Source organism: Panthera leo, chromosome B1, assembly GCF_018350215.1.
Source record: "Panthera leo isolate Ple1 chromosome B1, P.leo_Ple1_pat1.1, whole genome shotgun sequence".
NCBI lineage: Eukaryota > Metazoa > Chordata > Mammalia > Carnivora > Felidae > Panthera > Panthera leo.
This window is the reverse complement of record NC_056682.1, coordinates 188,668,099-188,690,038: the sequence shown is the minus strand read 5'-3', so window position 1 is coordinate 188,690,038 and position 21,940 is coordinate 188,668,099. Positions and strand designations below refer to the sequence as shown.

At 37.4% G+C, this 21,940-nt stretch overlaps 1 protein-coding gene across 5 annotated transcripts in view; it reads left to right on the top strand.

Annotated features, from left to right (window-relative positions):
• The window catches only part of SLIT2 (slit guidance ligand 2), a 376,497-nt gene that overhangs the window by 292,764 nt on the left and 61,793 nt on the right, over window positions 1–21,940 (top strand). For all 5 annotated transcript variants that reach the window (XM_042936808.1, XM_042936807.1, XM_042936805.1 and 2 more), the window contains 8 exons: window positions 1,913–2,056; window positions 3,615–3,781; window positions 5,133–5,265; window positions 9,108–9,176; window positions 12,241–12,312; window positions 12,798–12,869; window positions 14,503–14,574; window positions 17,612–17,775. In XM_042936808.1, the coding sequence (XP_042792742.1) occupies window positions 1,913–2,056; window positions 3,615–3,781; window positions 5,133–5,265; window positions 9,108–9,176; window positions 12,241–12,312; window positions 12,798–12,869; window positions 14,503–14,574; window positions 17,612–17,775 (893 nt within the window). The remainder of the gene's footprint in view (window positions 1–1,912; window positions 2,057–3,614; window positions 3,782–5,132; window positions 5,266–9,107; window positions 9,177–12,240; window positions 12,313–12,797; window positions 12,870–14,502; window positions 14,575–17,611; window positions 17,776–21,940) is intronic.

Genomic DNA, 21,940 nt, shown 5'->3' with positions numbered 1-21,940 from the left:
TCAGTATTCAAAGGACGAAAGTAGGTTTGTCTGGACATATGTATTTCTCTAAGTGATATCTTTGGGCTTGGGACTATAAAGATTTTGACAAGACACCCCCATTATCCCTAGACTTCTTAACTCTTTGAGACTAATAAACCTCTTAATAATATGTGCACAGATTTCAGTGTGTCTTTGAATATTTGACATTGCAGCCAAAATGTGGTACATATGTGCACTTATGGATTTTTCTAGTAACAGGGAGCAAAACTTTTCTTTAGCTTCTCCCAGGGGTCCATGACTCCACCAAGATTAAGACCAGATACTCTTTATTACTTTATGGCAAATGATAGTGTGGATAGAAATACCTCTCTGTTGTGTATTTGTTTCCTAACGTAAAATTATTCCTTGACAAGGAAGGCAGCATCCTTTCTCCCTATATGTGACTTAACAGAATGCAAAAGTTGATAGTTCTTATGTATTTCTTAGAGCAACCTAGAATTTTAAAGGAACACTTTGTGGGGCGCCTGGGTGGCTTGGTCGGTTAAGCGTCCGACTTCGGCTCAAGTCATGATCTCACGGTCTGTGAGTTCGAGCCCCGCGTCGGGCTCTGTGCTGACAGCTCAGAGCCTGGGGCCTGTTTCAGATTCTGTGTCTCCCTCTCTCTCTGCCCCTCCCCTGTTCATGCTCTGTCTCTCTCTGTCTCAAAAATAAATAAACGTTAAAAAAAATTTTTTTTTAATAAAAAATAAAAAAAAATAAAGGAACACTTTGTTATTCACTTATTTTTGCCTCTTTTTTTTTTTTTTTTAACATACTGCAATCTTCTAGGAAGGTGTTCAACACATGCCTTGAAAAGTAAAATAACCTCAGCAATTCTGAATAAGATTCATGGCCACTATTCATTTTCACAGGCTTTTTAAGACATTTTTCATTCCTTCTCGAAGCTCCACAAATAAACAGTTCAGCAAAGAATTGAGAATGGAGCCAAAACTTCAGCAGTGACAAGGAAAAGACATCAGTGTTAATCCTATTAATGGCAGTTGCTAAAAATTTAAAGAGGTCAGGATTCTTTCAAGAGAAGCCGGATGGAGGCACCCTGAAGTCTCAGAGTGTCTGACTCTTCATTTTGCTCAGGCTGTGATCTCACAGTCCATGAGTTCTAGCCCCACATCGGGCCATGCACTGAGCGTGCAGAGCCTGCTTGGGATCCTTTCTCTCTCCCTGTCTCTCTGTTCCTTCCCTGCTTGTGATTGCTCTCTCTCTCCAAATAAATACATAAACTTAAAAAAAAGAGAAAGAGAGAGAGAGAGAGAGAAGCAGATTTAAACTTCATTGTGAGCAACTGGGATCTGTTAACTCTTGCCTCTTTTTAAGTTCCAAACTTTAAAATGATAAAATAATTTTCATAAATAAAATAACATGTGCAAGATCCTCAGGTACTCAGTCTAGTTTGGGTTCCCCAGCCTATGCTGACATTGACTTGGCATCTAAGTCCTTGAGATGCTCTCAGTTCCCCATCTGCTGTGTGTGACTATTGATTCTTTTCTGCTTCCTTTCTGTTAAATCTCAGATGTAATGCTACCGTGAATACACAAATCACAGGCCTTCAAGGGCTCAGAGAGCTGTAGGTGAATTAGGACATTATGTAAGCAGGCAAACATAATAATAGCATCAGAGGAAGACATTCTACCCTCATCAGATGGGGCTGTGAGTCCACGTGAGGCTCACCCGTGCTTTTTTGTAGCTGAGTGCAATCATTGCAAACTAAGCATTTTTTGGTATATATCCACAGCAATTCCTAATGACAAGAGATCACTCAGAAAACAGTAATGAATGCCACACATTTGCAGAGGGGTTATTTGGATCCTCAGATGGGCAAAACTGATTGCTTGATGCTTTCTCTCCATAACAACGTTCTCCTTTCCCTCAGGATGTTGAGAAGTAATCGCATAAGCTGTGTTGGCAATGACAGTTTCATAGGACTGAGTTCTGTGCGTTTGCTTTCTTTATATGATAATCAAATCACTACCATTGCACCAGGGGCATTTGATACTCTGCATTCTTTATCTACTCTGTAAGTATGAAAGATCTTCTTCATTTCTGTATTACTGAGCCAATGTATTATATTTGTTCCTTTTATTAATAGCATTTTAATACATTATTAGGCTTTTCACAAAAATGGGATCAAGGGTTTAGTGTTCAACAAATTTGTATGTTAAATTTATGTTAATTTTTCTAAAAATATTACCTACCCTCTCATATTAAAATTTAACAAAATTTATAATATTTTCAATTATTTTTTTATAATAATGTGATGTGACTTGATTTATAAATTTTAATCTTATAACTTGATTGCACTGCAAATCACAGAAATGTAGTAGATTTCCCCAGTGTTCTCACGTCAGAGTCTTTTCGGTGTAAATACCATAAAAACAGAGCTGATAGGGTTATTGCCAACAAACTATGCTCAAAAGGATCATTCACAGTGACAGGAGCGACATTAGGATGGCCAGACCAACAACAGAGACTGTTCACTGGAGGGCATTTACAGTGATATTAGGAAAATATTGAAGAAATAGGTTGAGCCTGTCCAAGAGGATATTTTATGTAGACAGTTAGAAAATAAAGAATATTTGTAGGTCCATAGATAGAACTCAGAAGGTGTTGTTTTACAAAAAGAAACAAACAAAACCCTCTAAACAATGTATTTTAGTTCTCTTATATGTCATCATCTAAAGAGCAGTATTTGAAATAATAAATCTTATAACAGATTTGATTTCCTAGTGATGGTGGCATCTAAATATACTAATCTAACTGGAAAGGTAGTTAGAAAGGAAAAACAAAACAGAAAACATGTTCAACATAGCTCGAGTCACTGCAGAAATAATTTGAGGGAAGCATCCATCCATCAGTAAAGTACTTAATCCTCTTTCTACATAAAATGTGACACTTTACATCGAGTGACTAATTTGTGCATGTTAAAGATGGCATGTTTATAAATAATAAGGTTGTCAATAGGTTTGTGCTGAAGTGGTGAGATGCCAAAAGTATTGAGATTTGTAGAAGGAAATTCATTTTTATAACTGGCATTTAATCAACTCAGCTGTCAGTTTAGATGGGAAACCTATTCTCTGGAGCAAATAAGGGATGGAAATCTTGAAATGATAAATTAATAAAATAGCTGTTGTCAGGTTAAACTCAATAATATAAGGTAATCAGCCTCCATCTTTATATTAAATTACTGCATTATCAGTGCAGGGAAGTTTGACAGCAAATCAGATCTCTGACGAGTTTAAATTCTCTCTAAATGAGATATCTATCAGGATCCCCTGCATAAACCTCTGAATTGCTTACTTTGCTTTATTTTCTCCGTGAAATTATTTGAAGATTCTTATTTGAAAGTGTTGTTATTTTTCAAGTTCCAAGCAAACATTTTAGCCAAAAAAATGCATCCCACATGTTGCTTGTGATTGAGTATGAATGGGGGATGGGGGTGAGGGGTGGTTAATACGAAGGATCAGAAGGCATCATTCCAGCAGAAATAGTGTGGGAAAGATGGTCGCATGGGGTTTTGAGAGGTAAGAAAATGACCCCCTGAACTCATCCCTGCATTGTTTGCATGCGGCTCTTAGAAACCTGTTGGCCAATCCGTTTAACTGTAACTGCTACCTGGCTTGGCTTGGGGAATGGCTCAGGAAGAAAAGGATCGTAACCGGAAATCCTCGATGTCAAAAACCATATTTCCTCAAAGAAATCCCCATCCAGGATGTTGCCATTCAAGACTTCACATGTGATGATGGTAAGAAAACCTTGCTAAATCTTTTGTTACCAAGCATTCAAATGACTGGTCCAACGCTAGGGGACACAAACACATAGTTTGGGGCATTTTTTTTCTTTTCTTTTCTTTTCTTTTCTTTTCTTTTCTTTTCTTTTCTTTTCTTTTCTTTTCTTTTAGAAACAGGGCACATACTTTCTCAGACTGTGCTTTCACCTCTGAGTCTACTTGCTTTGTGTTTCTGAATGTTTTATTTAAATTGTCCAGTTTTCAACTTGTAGTTGGTACTGTTTATATAGCTTCATTTTAACTTTTATTTATCATTCTAAGAATCTCTTTTAGTAACTGTCATTTGCAAAGGAGAAAAGCAATTGACTTAACAGAAATTCTAGGGGCGCCTGGGCGGCTCAGTTGATTGAGCATCCGACTTCGGTTCACGTCATGATCTCACAGGTCATGAGTTCAAGCCCCGCATCAGGCTCTGTCCTAACAGCTCGGAGGCTGGAGCCTGCTTCACACTGTGTCTCCCACTCTCTCTGCCCCTCCCCCACTTGCACTCTGTCGAGCTCTCTCTCCCCCAAAAAATAAATAAATAAAATAAATTCTAGTAAATCTAACAAAAATAATAGTTTTCGCTTTTTAAAGCTCTGGATGTATCATCATATTTGATTCTTACAATAGCCACATAAGGTAGGTAGAGCAGGTTCTGTTATTACTACCAGTAAGTAGAGAGCCCCTTTGAGCCTTATATTTTAAAATGAGGGCCTTGAGGCGCCTGGGTGGCTCAGTCAGTTGAGCATCCGACTTTGGCTCAGGTCACGATCTCACAGTTCATGAATTCGAGCCCCACATCAGGCTCTGTGCTGACAGCTCAGATTCTGGAGCCTGCTTCAGATTGTGTCTCCCTCTCTCTCTGCCCCTCCCCTGCTCACACTCTCTCTCTGTCTCTTTCAAAAATAAATAAACATTTAAAAAACATTAAAAAACTTAAAAAACATTTACATTTTCTGCTAAACATTTTTATCCCTCTATGTTTCTTCATGTCTGTGTCCTTATGACTCCTCCATAATTCAGTTTACATTTCTATATTCTAATTAAAAGTATAATTTGTATAAATAACTGAGCAGAGAAAATTACTGTTATGATTGTATGGATAATATAAATTGTGAATTATTTTCGGGAATCCTGCCCTAGGCAATCTGAAAACAGTGCTGTATAAAACGTACGGTACCAGTTTGTGAATACACATACCTGTATGTGTATAAGCGATCACATGGCTCAAGATTCTTGTGTCTGTTAAGCTAAAAGCATAACATCACTTGTCATTTTCAAAGCCACAAATCTGGGCTTTCCTGTATTTCTTTCGGCAATTTAGGAAATGATGACAATAGCTGTTCTCCACTGTCTCGCTGCCCCACGGAATGTACATGCTTGGATACGGTCGTCCGATGTAGCAATAAGGGCTTGAAGGTCTTGCCCAAAGGTATTCCAAGAGATGTCACTGAATTGTAAGTAGAGCTTGTCTGTTTCCTTAACAATTAATATTTCAACAAGGGAAATGGAAACCAAACAAAATGTAGAGTCCCGTTTCCAAATTCCATTCTGTAGGCATTAAATAGTTTCATGTAAAACCCTAAACAGATAATATAAAAGGCAGCTTGGGGCATCTGGGTAGCTCAGTAGGTTAAGTATCCAATTCTTCTTGATTTTGCCTCAGGTCATGATCTCACAGTTTGTGAAATCAAGCCTCACATTGGGCTTTCAGCCAACAGCAAGGAGCCTGTTTAGGATTTTCTCTGCCCCTCCCCTGCACTCTCCCTCAAAATAAACAAATAAACAATTTTTTACAAAAAAGCAGTTTAGATGCACTTGGGAAATTTCAGTTGTGTTTCTTTTATTCACTGTATGAATTCTCAGTGTCTATGTTATGCTAAGGTGCACTGTGACACTCCAAGAGAGGGTGGTAAAATATAAGATAACTCCAATACTCATTTGCCTGTATATCCTTTTTCTCATAGACTATCTGGCAAGACTAATGTTCTAGCAAATACACCTTAGGAAATGCTGTACTTTTAGTTGCTCTCCAGTGTCTGGGAGATTCCATAGTTTATATCGTTAATTATTCTTTACCACTGTATCTTCCCACGTGGAATTCATAAATATCTAGAATATAGAAGAAGCTAGCATAGGGGCGCCTGGGTGGCTCGGTCGGTTAAGCGTCCGACTTCGGCTCAGGTCATGATCTCATGGTCCGTGGGTTCGAGCCCCGCGTCGGGCTCTGTGCTGACAGCTCAGAGCCTGGAGCCTGTTTCCGATTCTGTGTCTCCCTCTCTCTGTGACCCTCCCCCGTTCATGCTCTGTCTCTCTCTGTCTCAAAAATAAATAAACGTTAAAAAAAAAAAAAAATTAAAAAAAAAAAAAAAGAAGAAGCTAGCATAATCTCTGTGTTAAAAAGAGGTACTGCCCTTTGGCCTTGAATTAGAATCCTTTTGATCATAAAAGGTATAAGGCCAATTATCCCTAACATTTTCATAACTGATTTATGACCACATATTACATGGTCAGTATACACTTATCTAGACACTAAACACCAGGCACACTTTCTTCTCTGTGTCATGTTATATATGTGGAATAGAATGAGAACAAGCTGCTTGAGTATTATGAAGCCTGAATGCTCCTTTCCATTCCATACTCTGTATATTTATGTACCATAGACAAATGCTCGATATGAATGCACTTGACTCATTTTGCCTATTTATTTTCTCTATGTGAAACTGTGTAGCAACAATGATTTAAGTTTAGTTATGGCTCAGTTGGTTGAGCATGCAATTCTTGATTTTGGCTCAGATCATGATCCCAGGGTCATGAAATGGAGCCCATGTCAGGTTCCATGCTAAAAGTGTGGAGACTACTTGAATTCTCTCTCTCTCTCTCTCTCTCTCTCTCTCTCTCCTATGACCCCTCCCCTACTCTCTCTCTCTCAAAAAAAAAAAAAAAAAAAAAAAAAAGATTTAGGTTCTGATGTAATTTGTGCAGATATGTACCTATAATTCATATACATGAGTACGAGCGTTCTAAAAAAGCAGCTTTGATAAAGTTTTGGCAACATGGAACATACATAATGAGTTTTAAGAAGATGTCGCTTCAGTTACCAGGGAAATTATTTTCAAATCATGCACAGTTCTACAAATTTGGTCCTGAATTGAACACAGAGAGAAAAAAAAAAAAAGAAAGAAAGAAAAAAAGGTGTGATCTTAGCACATATATGCGGAAGGTCTCTCTTAGATTTGAAATGCTGTGAAGTGTTCAGTTTCTGTCTCTGGCCACCCATCACAGTTGTTAATTGACAATAAGCACTACTTTATGTGTGTGTGTAATTAAATACTTAATTCTTATTTTAGTAAGTATTATTTCAGAAGATTACTCTCCATCCAGTGTTGGAAGCCAGATGCCTTTAGAGTACTCTGTATGCTCAACATTGATTCTAGGAACAGCCCAGCCAAGAACACAACACTCGGCATAAACAGATCATTTTTAACATGGAATCCCATCTTTTTAACTGGCCCATACCTTGGTGCCTCTACCCAATGCCTAGCAAATAATTTTAAACTTATTCTTTAATTTCATTATTGAATTTCATCTGAGAAGCTACTTGATTCATATCCCGTCTCTGCCGTCCATATGTTTCTTCTGTCAGACAGTTGAATTTTCAATCTGTTTCCTTACAAAGTATTAGAAAGTAATATTTTTCTAAAAAAATATGTTATAGAGATGAGGAAAATATTAACTAGTCTCTTGTGAATTCAAGTTTTACCTCCCCAAGAGCTTATTCTTAGAATCATACCAAGTTAGCAGGATCCTTCTCTACAATCACATATATGTGTGTATTAGAAAAATCTCATTGCATATTATATTAAATTATTAAAGAATTTGGCAAAAATAAGTACGTTTTATTGGACAGTTTTAAACAGATGGTATCTATTATTTTTAATCAGTTCCATGTAATTTCCCTCTTAGACTGTTTTACATGTACACATCCATAGCACGCATTCTGAATCTTTTTAGCTTTCTGTTATGGCGTTTTCCAGAATAAAGGGAAAGTACTGAACTATATGGGATTATGCTTCCCTCTAGTGGTACCAAGAAATACTTAGGTGGAGGACAGAAAGAGGAGTCAAAGAAGAAACACAGAGTCAGAAAATTTGAGCAAGCATAATAAGAACTCATAACATATGCCTGACTCTTGATTACATATTTATCACATATTTTGATGAGTTGTGCCTTTTATATAACTTTTTATTTTGAACTATTTGAAACAGATTATTATCTGAGGCAATTTCTCAGCAATTTCTATATCCAGCAAAAATACTAATAACCTCAACCTTGGATCTTAAGATTTGCCACAACACTGGAGTAGGAGGTGGCCTGTGTCCAAGGTGCCACAATGGTTTGTAGGCACATCTACAGTGAGATGGCCTACGTTGCTGAAAGACATTTTTACCCTTCCTCATCTATATTCTGGGAAAAAACAACCTTGATTGAGATGCAGTTTATTTTTCTTTTTGTGACATTATGGATAGAACTTTACACATTCATTTATTTTTATGGCTTGCTAGTTAGCCCAGAGTCAATCTATCTGCAGATTATTCTGCTGACTTTGGTCAGAAAGGGAAACTTCACATATGTGTGGTTATTTATTACTTTTACATATATATGCTATATTGTGTCCTTGATAAAGGTGGTGATGTTCTATGAAACCTTCTAAAATTATTGTCACAAAGCAGATATACAGTGGTTAAAAACTATTTTCAAGATATCTTTAACTGAAATCTGATTACATCCAAATTCCTAAGTATCTCCTTCAAACCATCCATTGTTATTTGCTAAGTGTATGGATCCCTATTAAGGCAGTGGAGAGTGGTCTTGGCCCTCGGTGGCGAGGTTCTGTCAGTAGCGAATGCATTTCATGGTATTGTCTCCGTGTAAATACAAGCACACAGGAGGCCAAATAAATATGGTTGATTGAATGAACCTTCTTCTTGACACACAGTTGGACACATGACTCACCTCATTACATAAACCTCAAAGAACTGCACTCACCAGTATCTCCTTGGTTTTGTAATTTATGCTAAGTGATCCACAAAATAATTCTACTAGATTGGACAACTCTGCTTTTTCCCCCTTTACTTCTTTTAAATAGGAACCCCAGCTAGGAACATGATGTTTTAAAGCCAGAATTGCCAAGTGCTTTCTTGCCTCAGTTAAGAGTGAAATGGTGTCAACTATTTTATATCACACCTCTGTTCCTTTAGAAAAAACAAAAAAGATAATATTGTTTTCTTGTTTTTAGGTATCTGGATGGGAACCAATTTACACTGGTTCCTAAGGAGCTCTTTAACTACAAACATTTAACACTTATGTAAGTAATGTGTTGCGTATTTTCATCTTTGACTCCTTACTCTGTTTCATGAAAGTGGGGGTAGCAACGGGCAGAAGATCTAGTGAACCTTTCAGATGAGATAAATCATTTACAGTTAGATGCCTCCCTACTTGCTCATTGCGGTTCTGGATCACTAGCTACATCTTCATTGAATATCAATCAGGCAATGGTGCATCGTAGAGAAAGGGCCTCCTCTAATTCAAAGTACAAATGTGATAAAGCCTAAGTAGCCTAGAACTACAGAAATGCAGCAAATTTGGATACCTCGACTGATGATGAATATGGGCTATTTTATCACAAGCCAAGAAGAGAAAGATAGAAAATAATGGCTTGATTCTTGACTTTAAGCAAAAGGTCATGGATAGTAATAACGTTGAAAATGCATTTTATTAGGTTTCATTTTCTTTTATAATACATTCTAAGTTAAGTTGTGGGCTTCCGGTATTCAAATTTAATTTTATAAAATTCATTTTACTTGGGCAGTATTTAAGTAGACTTGACAAAGTTGCTGATATCCTGGGCATAAATTTCAGACATGGACTTTTTTCTTTTTTCAGTTTGGTTTAATGTCCTTGTAAAATAACATCTCTCTCTTTCATTAATGTAAATGGATTTTTAAGTGGTAATACAAGACTATATTTAAATATACCAACATTTTGATCTAGTTATATGCACAATATTTTTAAAAAGATGCAATCTTACTATATATAATGTCACACTTAGAATAGCCTTGCTGGTGATTGATAAAACTTATCAAAAAAAAAAATCAGCAATGGGAGTAAATTGAAATGGAAATACTTTATCTTTAATTTAAGTCCTATATGATTTTCGAGTGAATACAGCTGGCTGAGGAGGCTGATTTCTAGTGTTCCTAGAATAAGAAGGTTTATTCCTAATTAGTGAATTCTAGAAACGTAAGTCACAGAAAATGTTACATTTCCCAACATAAACTTGACTTAAGCAAGGTTGTGGTTGGTTAAAGTACTATTAATCGTTTTCAATTTCCCTTAAATCACTTTGTAAAAAGTATGTAGGACTGTTTAAATGACCAGTGATTAAATTAAGGGAGAATATCCCCTAAGATGTCGTGTTCTGGCCCTAGTCACTTATTTAGTAGCAGCAAGAACTTGGTTGCATACATTTTGCTCTGTTAAACAAACCTTTAAATTACTGCAATTTCCAGACAGTCACTTCAGGTGAATTGGGTCATTTATGGAACAGTACGCAATTATTTAAGACCAGGTCGGAAATGAAAGATGAGAATTTGTAGATCCAGAAATGACTTTACCAATGACTCATGAGTAACTCAAGTTACTCAGGTAACTTCTGCCAATATAGATATACTTAACTTATTTTCTAAATTTATGTAGTTTTCAGCAGCTAAGAAGATGAATTATTAAGTTCCTATAGTATTCCTATCATTTCACAATTTTATAGGTTCATTTTACTGATATTTTATCTTCAGCTTTTCTGCATCTTACATTTATTTGTATGTTTTGCTTTAGAAGAAAAAAGCAGTGAATACACACACACATACAAATCATAAATTGGGGTGCCTGGGTGGCTCAGTTGGGTAATCATCTGACTCTTGATTTCGGCTCAGGTCATGATCTCACAGTTCGTGAGATCAAGCCCTGCTTTGGGCTCTGAGCTGACAGCATGGAGCCTGCTTGGGATTCTTTCTCCCCCTCTCTCTCTGCCCCTCCCCACCTTTGTGCATTCTCTCTCTTTCTCTCTCTCAAAATAAAAAAAATAAACTTTTTAAAAAATGATCATAAATTACGACCTATAATTTTTCACTTATTCATGAATCTTACTTTTATTTATGTATTTAGCATTTTGTGTTAAAAAAACAGAGAATATATACATATCACTGTATGAGTATATGTATGGCTATATTCACTAATTTTTTCCTAATGCAAAATTGCCAAAGATATTTAATGTATATCAATAAAATATGTCATTATTTATTATGTGTTATTTTATTACATTATATGTTATAATGTAATTATAGTACAATAAGTATTATATGTATCATATATGGTCACATTTATTATTATATGTAATAAAAATAAGATCGTGTTAACTGAATATAAATCACAGCCCATAGTACCAGTTACACTTGTATAAACAGCCATGTAGCACTGGGTAAAAAATCCACATCTCTCCCGTTAACTTATTCATTAAACAGATATTTGTTAAAGACCTACGGTACGCCAGTGATTTTTTTTTTTTTCCAAGGGCAAAGTTTTTAATTATGGCATTCCAGATGTAATTAAATGAGTTCTTTTAGTTATCAAATTTGACCGTGTGTATCAAGGAGCATATATAACAGGGAAGACAAAGGATGTACAACCAATGGAACCTTCATGAGCAAAGGTTTATTTGTCACGCATAAGATGTGTCTGTTGTGAGTGGCCTCCACCTGTCACATGCCTTTGCTCTGGGACCAAGGCACAGGCACTGGCTGTGAAACATCACAAGTCTTGCAAAGCAGTGAGCAGAGGGGTATGGGGAAAGTGAGCTCACTCCAAATCTTCTGTGTTGTTTTTGTTTTTAGGTTTATTTATTTATTTTGAGAGAGAGTGCGAGCAGGGGAGGGGCAGGGAGAAAGGGAGAGAGAGAATCCCCAGCTGGCTCTACACTGTTAGTACAGAGCCCTTCGTGGGGCTTGACCTCACGAACCCTGAGGTCATGACCTGAGCCGAGATCGAGAGTCAGACGCTTAACCAACTGAGCCACCCGGGAGCCTCTAAGATTTCTGTTTTGAACTGAAACCTGGCACCAGTGCCCGCACTTACTGCAGTGGCCAAAGCAAAACATATCATCGCTTCTAATTTCAACAGGCAGGGGCGTGAATAATTATGAATATTACGATGTACCTCAGAGGGTTATCCAGTGTTTCGTTATTTTCAGGTAAAAGCTGAGTGCTAACCGTGCAGCTGTGACTGAACAAGAAGAACCTTCTCTTTCTAAGAATCACTAATATTTCACTTCCTCTGGTAACAGTAGACTCCTTTTTTTTTTTCTTTTTCTTTTATAGAGACTTAAGTAACAACCGAATAAGCACCCTTTCTAATCAGAGCTTCAGCAACATGACCCAGCTCCTCACCTTGTGAGTGTGAAATGTGATATGGACTGTTTATCAATTCACTGGACTAAAGGCATTTTCTAGGCACTTGGATGTTCCCTGTTAACAAGATAGATAGTCTGCCCTCAGGGAATATAAATATTGTTGGGAGAAACAGACAAACAAAACCTCAGTAAACAAACAAACACAGATATTGTTAAAGTGCTGGGTTCTATAAAAGGAGCAAAGAATAATTTACACTTGTGGTGGGGTTGGAAGAGATCCTTAAGACAGACTTCTGAGGAAAGCCACCTGGGAGAGGGAATAGGCTGGGGAAGGAAGCATTCTAGACTGTATTTGAAAATAAATATGTTGTATTAGTGAAAACACAAACATTAAAGTATTATGCATCGATATTCTCAATTTATGAAATGCTAAAACAACCCTTTTCTTAACTGCTTCATTTTTAAAATGACATTTGGCCATTTGGGGATATCTGAGTAAAACAAATCGACTATGTATGCTTTCAGAATTCTTAGTTACAACCGTTTGAGATGTATTCCTCCTCGAACCTTCGATGGATTGAAGTCTCTCCGATTACTGTAAGCATCTTATGCGCAGCGAAATATCTCTTATCTCGGGGATCTGAGTTTTGACTTGTGTTTTTAATGATTTGGGGATATTTTTGATGTACACATTAGGATTTACTGCAAATTTGAAAATAGGAAGATTACTTCTTTCCCCATATCATACTCAACAGCTTTTATTTGAAGAACACCACATTGTTGGTGTGGTCATTTATTTGGCAATAGATAATATGTATGTTTCATATAGATCCAACTAATTTTGAAAGAAATGTACGAAATGTTCATTTCTTTAAAGATTGCATTATCTATGAGTACATTTTTACTACAAAAATGTATTTTAAATATATGAAATGAAATTTGATTCTCAGTCACAATCCCCTCACCCAGAATTAACAATTAAACAGTTTTGTCTTGTCTTCCGGTCTTCTTTTATATGCATTTGTTTTTATATGCTGGTATATGTATGCCCACAGCGATATAACTTTAAAAAAACATAAATAGGATTTGTTCTTATTCTGTCATTGGCTCATCTTATTTAACAATATGCTTTCGACTATTTCTTTTCCATCATCTAGAAATATCCCTCAACTATTTAACTGGCACAGAGTATTCCATAGGACGAAGGAACCATAACTTATTTAATCGTCCTCATCTTTTGCTATCACGTGGCTTGATTCCAGACTTGTGTTATCCCTTACAGGGCTGGAGCAAGCATCCTACACATTCACCTTACTGTTAACTGTCCTGGGAGAATACCAAAAGTAACTGTCAAGTTGCCCCCCTAAAACAAGGATGTGTCAGTTTACAAATTTATTTTCCACCAACTCTCCTTTAATAGAGCACCTATTACAAAGCACTCTGGCAAATACTGAATAGTATTAATCCTTTCATTCTTGTTCTATGACAGATTGCGTACCTGTTTTAATAGAGTACCTGTTTCAAAGCACTCTGGCAAATATTGAATAATATGAATAATTCTAGGATAGGTTGAATGTTATTTTCCATTCCTGTTTTAATTTGAAATTCCAATAACTAGAGCATTTGTGCATATTTTACTCTTTTATTGAGCATTTGTGTTTCTTATTCCATGAGTCTGATCATATCATTTCCTATTTTCTATCGAGTGCTTTGTCTTTTCCTTATTAACATACATGTCTTTATGCATCTACTACTTGACTCTAAGCTTGCAGGTCTTTTTACTAAGGAATTAATCCTTGTGTCTTATATATTTTGCAGCTATTTTCCATTCTGTTCCCTATAGGTTGTCTTTCATATTAATTATGGATGTATTTTGCATTGTCAAAAATGTATCACTTTCCTTTATGGTTTCTGAGTTTTATATAGTGCTTTGACAGCCTTTGCCATCCTATGTTCATAAAAAGGAGATCTCTATTTATTAAATACATTTTTAGTTTTATTTTTATATTTAAGTCATCTATCTAGAATTGATTTTATGCATATGATGTGACATAAGAACTTTTCGTTTTCCCAAATAGATACCTAATTATACCAAGACCATGTCTTGAATATATCATATTTTCTGTGCTGATTTGAAGTGCTTAGTATAAACTAAAATCTCACACGTGTTAGAATTTTTCTGAACTCGCTGACGTGTAAGAAATTTAATATTGCTTTTTCTTGCTTTTAGTTCATTACATGGAAATGACATTTCTGTTGTGCCCGAAGGTGCTTTTAATGATCTTTCTGCATTATCACACCTGTGAGTACCTAGTTCATGAATGTGGGTTTAGGGTCAAACTCTCCCTGGTGAGTGAGTTTGGAACATACAGCCCTCTGCCACCCCTTTCTTGTCACATCATGAGATGTGATTGGTTCCAGCTTTAAAGAAAATGCGAAGATTTCAGTCTAGATGCAGTGCCTTCTGCAAGATAGCCTTAATTTATTCTTCTGGCCCTTACTCTCCATTAACTAATGGAGTGGGATTCTCTTTACTTAGCTAATAATGTCTTCTTACAAACATGGCTCTCCCATTTCCTAGCTATGCATTTTCTCTTAACGTTCTCTGATCCTAGAATACCAGTTCCCCTCCAATTCAGTCTGTTCAAACCTTGTATCGTCCAGGTGACTTTCTAAATATTATGTCCTTTATGAAGCCTATCTTGATATGCTCAAACCAGACTCATTTGTGTAGCAAATACTACTGAGTACTGGATATCGCACCATACAAAAAAATAAATTAGAAATGGTTCAAGACTTCATACTATGATAGGAGGAAATTGCCAAATTCTCATACTGGGTGAAATGTTGTGGGGTTTGTTTTGTTTTGTTTTCTTCCTTTTCTTTGTGCTCTTGTCTCATAGGACCCTGTACCTCCCTATTTTTTGCAAGTAGAATAAAAAAATATAAAATATGTGATAAATGGGGTCCAAAAAAACCTCTTCTGGGCCAATTTCCATTATTGTATTATTTATAGTTGTAGTGTTAAGGTCATGGCAGACCTGGAACGAAGTTCCAGGAACACATTTGGATCTAAAACTTCTTTGTGTCAGGGTGGGTTTGGCGCCACCTGGTGGTATTTATGCTTAGGCCCAAATAGTATCCGAGCTTCCCAGTTCCCCAGAAATTGCCTGTCATGTTATCTCGTGGCTTTGCCTTCCTCTCCAAACCCCACCAAACCCCAAGAAGATATGTGTGAACAATTGAGAAAGGGGGATGGGCAGAGGAGAGGAGCCAATAGTCAATCTTGCTATATCTGAATGTGCTTTACTGGGCCCTGTTAATCAATGTAGGTTTTTTTGTCTATCTGTCTGTCAAGACTGTTTGGTGCCTATCGTTAGTATCCCTTCCACTAAACCATCGGGTCCCAGGAGGAAAAACCTCCACTTTTTCATGTCTGAACTCCAGCACCTACCTCAGAGTCCACATCAGGGCTACTCATCTACAAATTCCATGGATGTCATCTGCATGAGATAGAGTGTGGTGAAGGCTTCTAGCTCAGGGGTGCAGAGCTTGGTACTGTCTGGGAGAGTACGCAACATTAAGAAGAAAGTAGCCAGGGGCACCTGGGTGCTCAGTCGATTAAAGGTCCTGTTCTTGGTTTCGGCTGAGGTCACCATCTCAGTTCGTGAGTTTGAGCCCCGCACCAGGCTGTGTGCTGATAGCGTGGAGCCTGCTTGGGATTCTCTCTCTCCTTCTCTCTCTCTGCCCCTCCCCTGCTCACGCACGCTCTCTCTCTCTCTCTCTCTCTCTCTCAAACTAAATACATAACCTTAAAAACAATTAAAAATAGAAGAAGAAGAAAGTAGCCATTCTGCTAGTGTTAGGGTGACTTATCAGAAAAGGCAGCTCAAGGAAGGCACCAACTTCTCGCATGAGCACCGCCACCGATGATAGGGGCAGTTTGAATATCTCTTGCCATGTGCCTTGCTCTGTCATGTATTTCTTTCGTGCATTTGTCTTTGACTCTCTAGATCATAAAGAGCTCTGCTCCATTCACTTTCTCCACTGCATCCCCTTGCAGAGTAAGGACTTAGCAAATGTCAGTAGAGGTGGCACCAGGTGACTCAAAAACATAATTTTCTCATTTTTAATTTAGAAGAAGGGTTTTAATCTGAGCATAACAGTTACTGTACTCCAATTCTTGGTTAAAGTTGGACACTAAAACTGCGACAGTATAAAGTATTATGGTTTTACAAGTATATTTGGGGCCTTTCTTCATGAAAGAGTAAGTTTAATTGTACTTAGACTATAGCCTAGAAGCGTTACTAATCATAAGTTGATTATAAATCAAAATTAATCCATTTTAAATGCCACTTTATGCATGGACTACTTCTGCCAAGCTTGGCAAATTTACAAAACCCATGGAGTAACTTCTCTGGCCTCAGTTTCACAATCTGTAAAATGAATTAGTAATACCGTTGACCTCATGAAGTTGCCATTTAGGACAGAATGAGGTAGTTCGTATAAGTGGCTCAGCACAGTACCTGCATATTGTAAAATCAATGTTAGCTATCATCTTGATTACTTTTGCTGTCACTACTACTACAAATGTGAGTGGGAACCAAAGACCTAAAATAAAGGACTTTATAAAGGGACTGACACCTAGGGAAGGTCCAGATCCACTCTGGTGAACTGGCTCTATGCATCTTTATTATTTCATGCCCTTTCTTATCTCTGTGACTTTGCACTTACTAGCCTTTTACTCCGAGACATCCTTCCCAATCTTTTCCGCCTCCTTGAATCTAACTGTGTAAAAGCTCATACTTTTAACCACCAGCCTCCCAGGAAAGTTATTCACAAGGTGACTCTGCTCACAGTCACCTTGTAAATACTTCTACTGTTGCACTTCTAATGCAAATGATTTGCATGTTTGAGTATATGTTAATCACCTCTGCAGAAGGAGTTCTTTGGGGTTAGGAATAATGTATTATTTATGCTTGGGTCCCCAAAACCTGGCATAGTGATTGGGTTCCCAGTAAATAATTGATGAATGAACTAAGTATAATCTGCGTGTCGGGTGATGTTACATCCAATATAAACCTGTCTCTGCAAATACAAGAAGACCTTGTAAAGACCAGGTAAATTTTAAGACTGGTGACAAGTCTCTAAATCCCAGCCGCACATAATTCAGGAAAATGGCGAATCCCTGATGTTTCCATTTTCTTCTAAATTGTTATCAGTAAATCTATAGGGATTTTCTACTGAGCATCGCTTTGAGTTATGTTCCTTTAGGAAATAACAATACTTCCATACTGTGTGTGTGTATGTGTGTGTGCTTTTGTGGTGTTGTTTTCCAGAGCAATTGGAGCCAACCCTCTTTACTGTGATTGTAACATGCAGTGGTTATCGGACTGGGTAAAGTCGGAATACAAAGAACCTGGAATTGCGCGCTGTGCTGGTCCTGGAGAAATGGCAGATAAATTATTACTCACAACTCCTTCCAAAAAATTTACATGTCAAGGTATGATCTTTCACCATTTGTACTTCTGTAAATAAAAATCCACTGCATTAATTTAAGAGGAAAAACGTTGCTGCTAGACTTCAAAGGTAGAGCTGAACGGCCCCTAGTAAATAATTCCTGATTCTACCCAGTGCTCATACAGGGCTGAGCTGTTACCTGAGGAGCCCAAGTAAAGAACTAGGCTTTGCAAATAAATTGCAGAAATAATTAAGTGGTTATATCTAAGTTTTCTTTAAAATGTATGGAGAAATGAAGAGTTCACGGTTTCTGGAAATTTCCCTGATAGCCTCTAACAAGTCAACTGTTTTGCTTTTGCGTTGTCTGAATATGTGCCCTGTTCTTAGGGCTCCCAGGGCCCTGCGGCTTCCCGAGGCCAGGTAAGGAAAAATAAGCCCTCCCGAGTCTTCAGGCCAAACCTTCTGACTTGCCTCCTATGTCCATGTGGGTGTCCCTTGCTTGTTTATATTCCTTTCTTTTCCCTTTGTTTTATGTATTCATGGATTTTAAATAGTGCCTTAGTAACAAATACTTTTTGTTCTTTTATTACAAAAGTAATACATGCCCAAAAGAGAAAATCCACAGAATGGGAAAATGTTAATGATAAATATTATATTTCTACAAGAACTAAAATTAAGCATTCATCATAATACCCAGAGATAACTACTACTGAACTGTTTTAGATTAAATCTGTTTTATGCGCAAAACTAAATCCTAGGTTTCGTGGAGCATAGAGAACAGAATGGTATGGTCTTGCCTTCCAAGCTTGCAAATCTAGCTGAAGAGATAAACTTTCAACACTTGAGCATTTTAGGTAGGAAGGCATCAAAGTAGGTAATATACAGCAGTGGGTCACGGTATGAATTTCCAGCTTCACTTTTCAATACTTCCATAACTTGAATTTAGTAGATTAACCAGCCGGTGCCTCAGTTTCCTTGTGTGTAAGCAGAGATGAAGATAGTACAAACCTCAAAATGTTTTGTGAAAATTAGATAAGTTACTATATGTGACATCAAAAAAAAAAAAAAAAGTGAAGAAAATGCCGATGTCACAGAAACAGTGAATAGAATGGTACATTCCAGGGGTTGGAGGGAAGGGGGAAAAGGGGAGATGTAGGTTAAAGGCACAAACTGTGAGTGATAAGAATAGTAAGTTATGAGGACCTAGTGTTGAGCCTGGTGAGCATAGTTAATAATATGGTATCTTCTGATTGGAAAATTGCTGAGAATCAATCTTAAGCTTTCTTACTACACACACAAAGGTTAACTCTATGAGAAGGTGGGTGTTCTTAGTACCTTGACCCTATTAATCATTCCACGGTGTATGTGTATATCAAACCACCACATCATCACACCTTTTAAGTATATACAATTATGTTTGTTAATTATTCCTCAGTACAGCTGGGGAAAAAGATTAGTTGAATTAATATGTGTAAAACACACTGCCTTACACACAGTAAGCGCTCTATAGGTTAGCTGACACTTTTATCATCATAGCATTTCAGAACACCAACAAAACTGTGATGTAGGGCAAACAATGTTTTGTTGATAAAAGAAGGAATTTCCAAAAACTGTATTCCCTTGAAGCATTTTTTTTAAATGTTTGTTTATTTTTGAGAAAGAGAGAGAGAGAGAGAGAGAGAGAAAATGCAAAAGTCAGGGGTGGACAGAGAGAGAGGGGGACAGAAGATCCAAAGTGGGCTCTGTGCTGACAACAGCAAGCCCGATGCGGGGCTCGAACTCACAAACCGTGAGATCATGACCTGAGCTGAAGTCAGACGCTCAACCAACTGAGCCACCCAGATGTCCCGCATTGTTCTTTTTCCTTGAAACTCTGTTTGTCTCCTTGACTTTCTATTTCCAGCAACTCAGTGAATTGTCTCATTTTTTGCTACTAATGTATATAATTTGAATTTTTAAAATTTCCTGCCACCAGAAATGTTTGGAGTTTTTAAATTTTTCCTAAAATTGAATTGCTATTAATACTCATATGAGCACCATTGCTTGGGACAGCATAATTATTTATGAGCATGTTAATATTTTTATTAAATCTGAAAGTAAAATTTTATTGGAAATACCTCTCTGAAATTATGTGCATCGGTTGCCAGAAGCTTTGCAGATAACCAGTGTTTTAAATTATTCTTTTTGTAACTGCAGATGTTTTTGGGGGGCATTGCCCCAAATTTCTGGTGTGCTGAGAGGTATATCATTATTTTGTAAAGTGGAGGCGATTGTCGAACGGGAGATAGGGAAGGAGAAACTGGCATTAAAAACTTCCTGTTAGGCTGGGGCACCTGGGTGGCTCCATCACTTGAGCCTCCGACTCTCGATTTCGGCTCAGGTCACGATCCCAGGGTCATGGGACTGAGCCCCACATCAGGCTCTGTGCTAAGCATGGAGCCTGCTTAAGATTCTCTCTCCCTCTGCCCCTCTTCCACTCACACACATAAACTCTCTCTCTCTCTCTAAAATAAAAAAAAAATAATAATAATAATTAATTAAAAAAAAACAGGCATCATTAGGCAGATGGGTTTTAGAAAGATTTCATGGGGAAGTTGAGAAACTGTAAACTGATTTTGTTATTCTACTCCATACAGGAGATACTTCTTCCTTCTGAACAATGTGGTGTTTATGTATATTTTTCCAAGTTTAGAGTTCCCTGGAGATAGTTCCTTTAAAAATATTTCATGATGATATGAATTTGAGACAAGCTACATACTTATATTCAGTTCTTTGAGTGTCATAGTTCACATTCATTTATTTAAATGTTCTCAGAAGTCTGACACATACAAACACACACACATACGTAAGTCTGTTAAACTCAAGATTTAACTAACTGATTTGACCTGTTTTTCATTAATAGCGTCTTATTTAGTTCTTAGAGTGACATGAATGAAAATGTGTTTGAGGGAAGATTAGTCTGGATTCAGTGATGCCTGATAAAACTTTCCGCAGTGATAAAAATGTTCCGTATCTGTGCGATCAAATATGGTAGTCACTGGCCATGTGTGGTTGCTGAAATGTAACTATTGCAACTGAAGAAGTGAATTTTTAATTTTATTTAATGCATTACTTATTTATTTTTGAGAGAGAGAGAGAAAGAGAGAGAGAGAGAGAGAGCACACGCATGAGCGAGGCAGAGGGGGCAAAGGGAGAGAGAGAGGAGAATCTTAAGCAGGCTCCAACCTCAGCACGAAGCCCGATGCAGGGCTCGATTCCACAACCCTGGGATCATGACCTGAGCCAAAATCAAGAGTTGAATGCTCAACTAACTGAGCCACCCAGGTACCCCAAATTTTATTTAATTTAAATTTAACCTGAAAGAGTCACGTGCAGCTGCTGGCTACCATGTTGGATAGCATGGTTGCTACAAAAGCTCAGAGGAAGACATTGCATCAGAAGAGAGTGGCTGTGAGAAGTTGAGTGCAGGTAGATGGAAGCCAGTTGTTTGGACCAGCTGGCAAGTGTGAGGAAGGTGCTACAGGAGCAGAGCTGTGTTATAGAAAATGCTGGAACTGTGGTTCAGTTTAGTATTCACTAAGTTCTCAAGTCAACTGCATGTATTTGAAGGCATGCCCGAAGCTGGGTGACAGACAACATGGTTGTAGGGCAGGGGACAAGAGTGTAGACATTCAGAACTCCACAAATATAATGTAATTGCATTTAGCAGACTTGAAGATTAACTTGGTTTCTCTATAACTTAATACACTTTTGGAGTGATAGCAAACTTTGCAACTCAGAATGCCCTTTGCCAGCATTTCTTGGCATTTGTCAAAATATTGTGGTTTCGTTGTCTGCAAGTTGAAGATTTATGGCAGCGCAGAATGCATCTCTGCACGACGACTACCAATAATAAATAACAACAGCTCATATTGAGTGGCTTGCACCATGCTGAGGATTTTACATAGATTTCTATCTCTTATAACCTTTATATCCTTACTAAACTAAGTACTGTTCTTTCCCCATTTAAGAGATGAAGATATTATAATTTAGAGAGATTAAACAATTTGTTCAAAATCACTCAGCTGCTAAAAGAAGGAACCAGAATTTTTGCTATAAAGTATTTTTTTAATGTTTATTTGTTTTTGAGAGAGAGGGAGCACAAAGGGGGAGAGGGGAAGAGAGAGGGAGGGAGACACAGAATCCGAAGCAGGTTCCAGGCTCTGAAC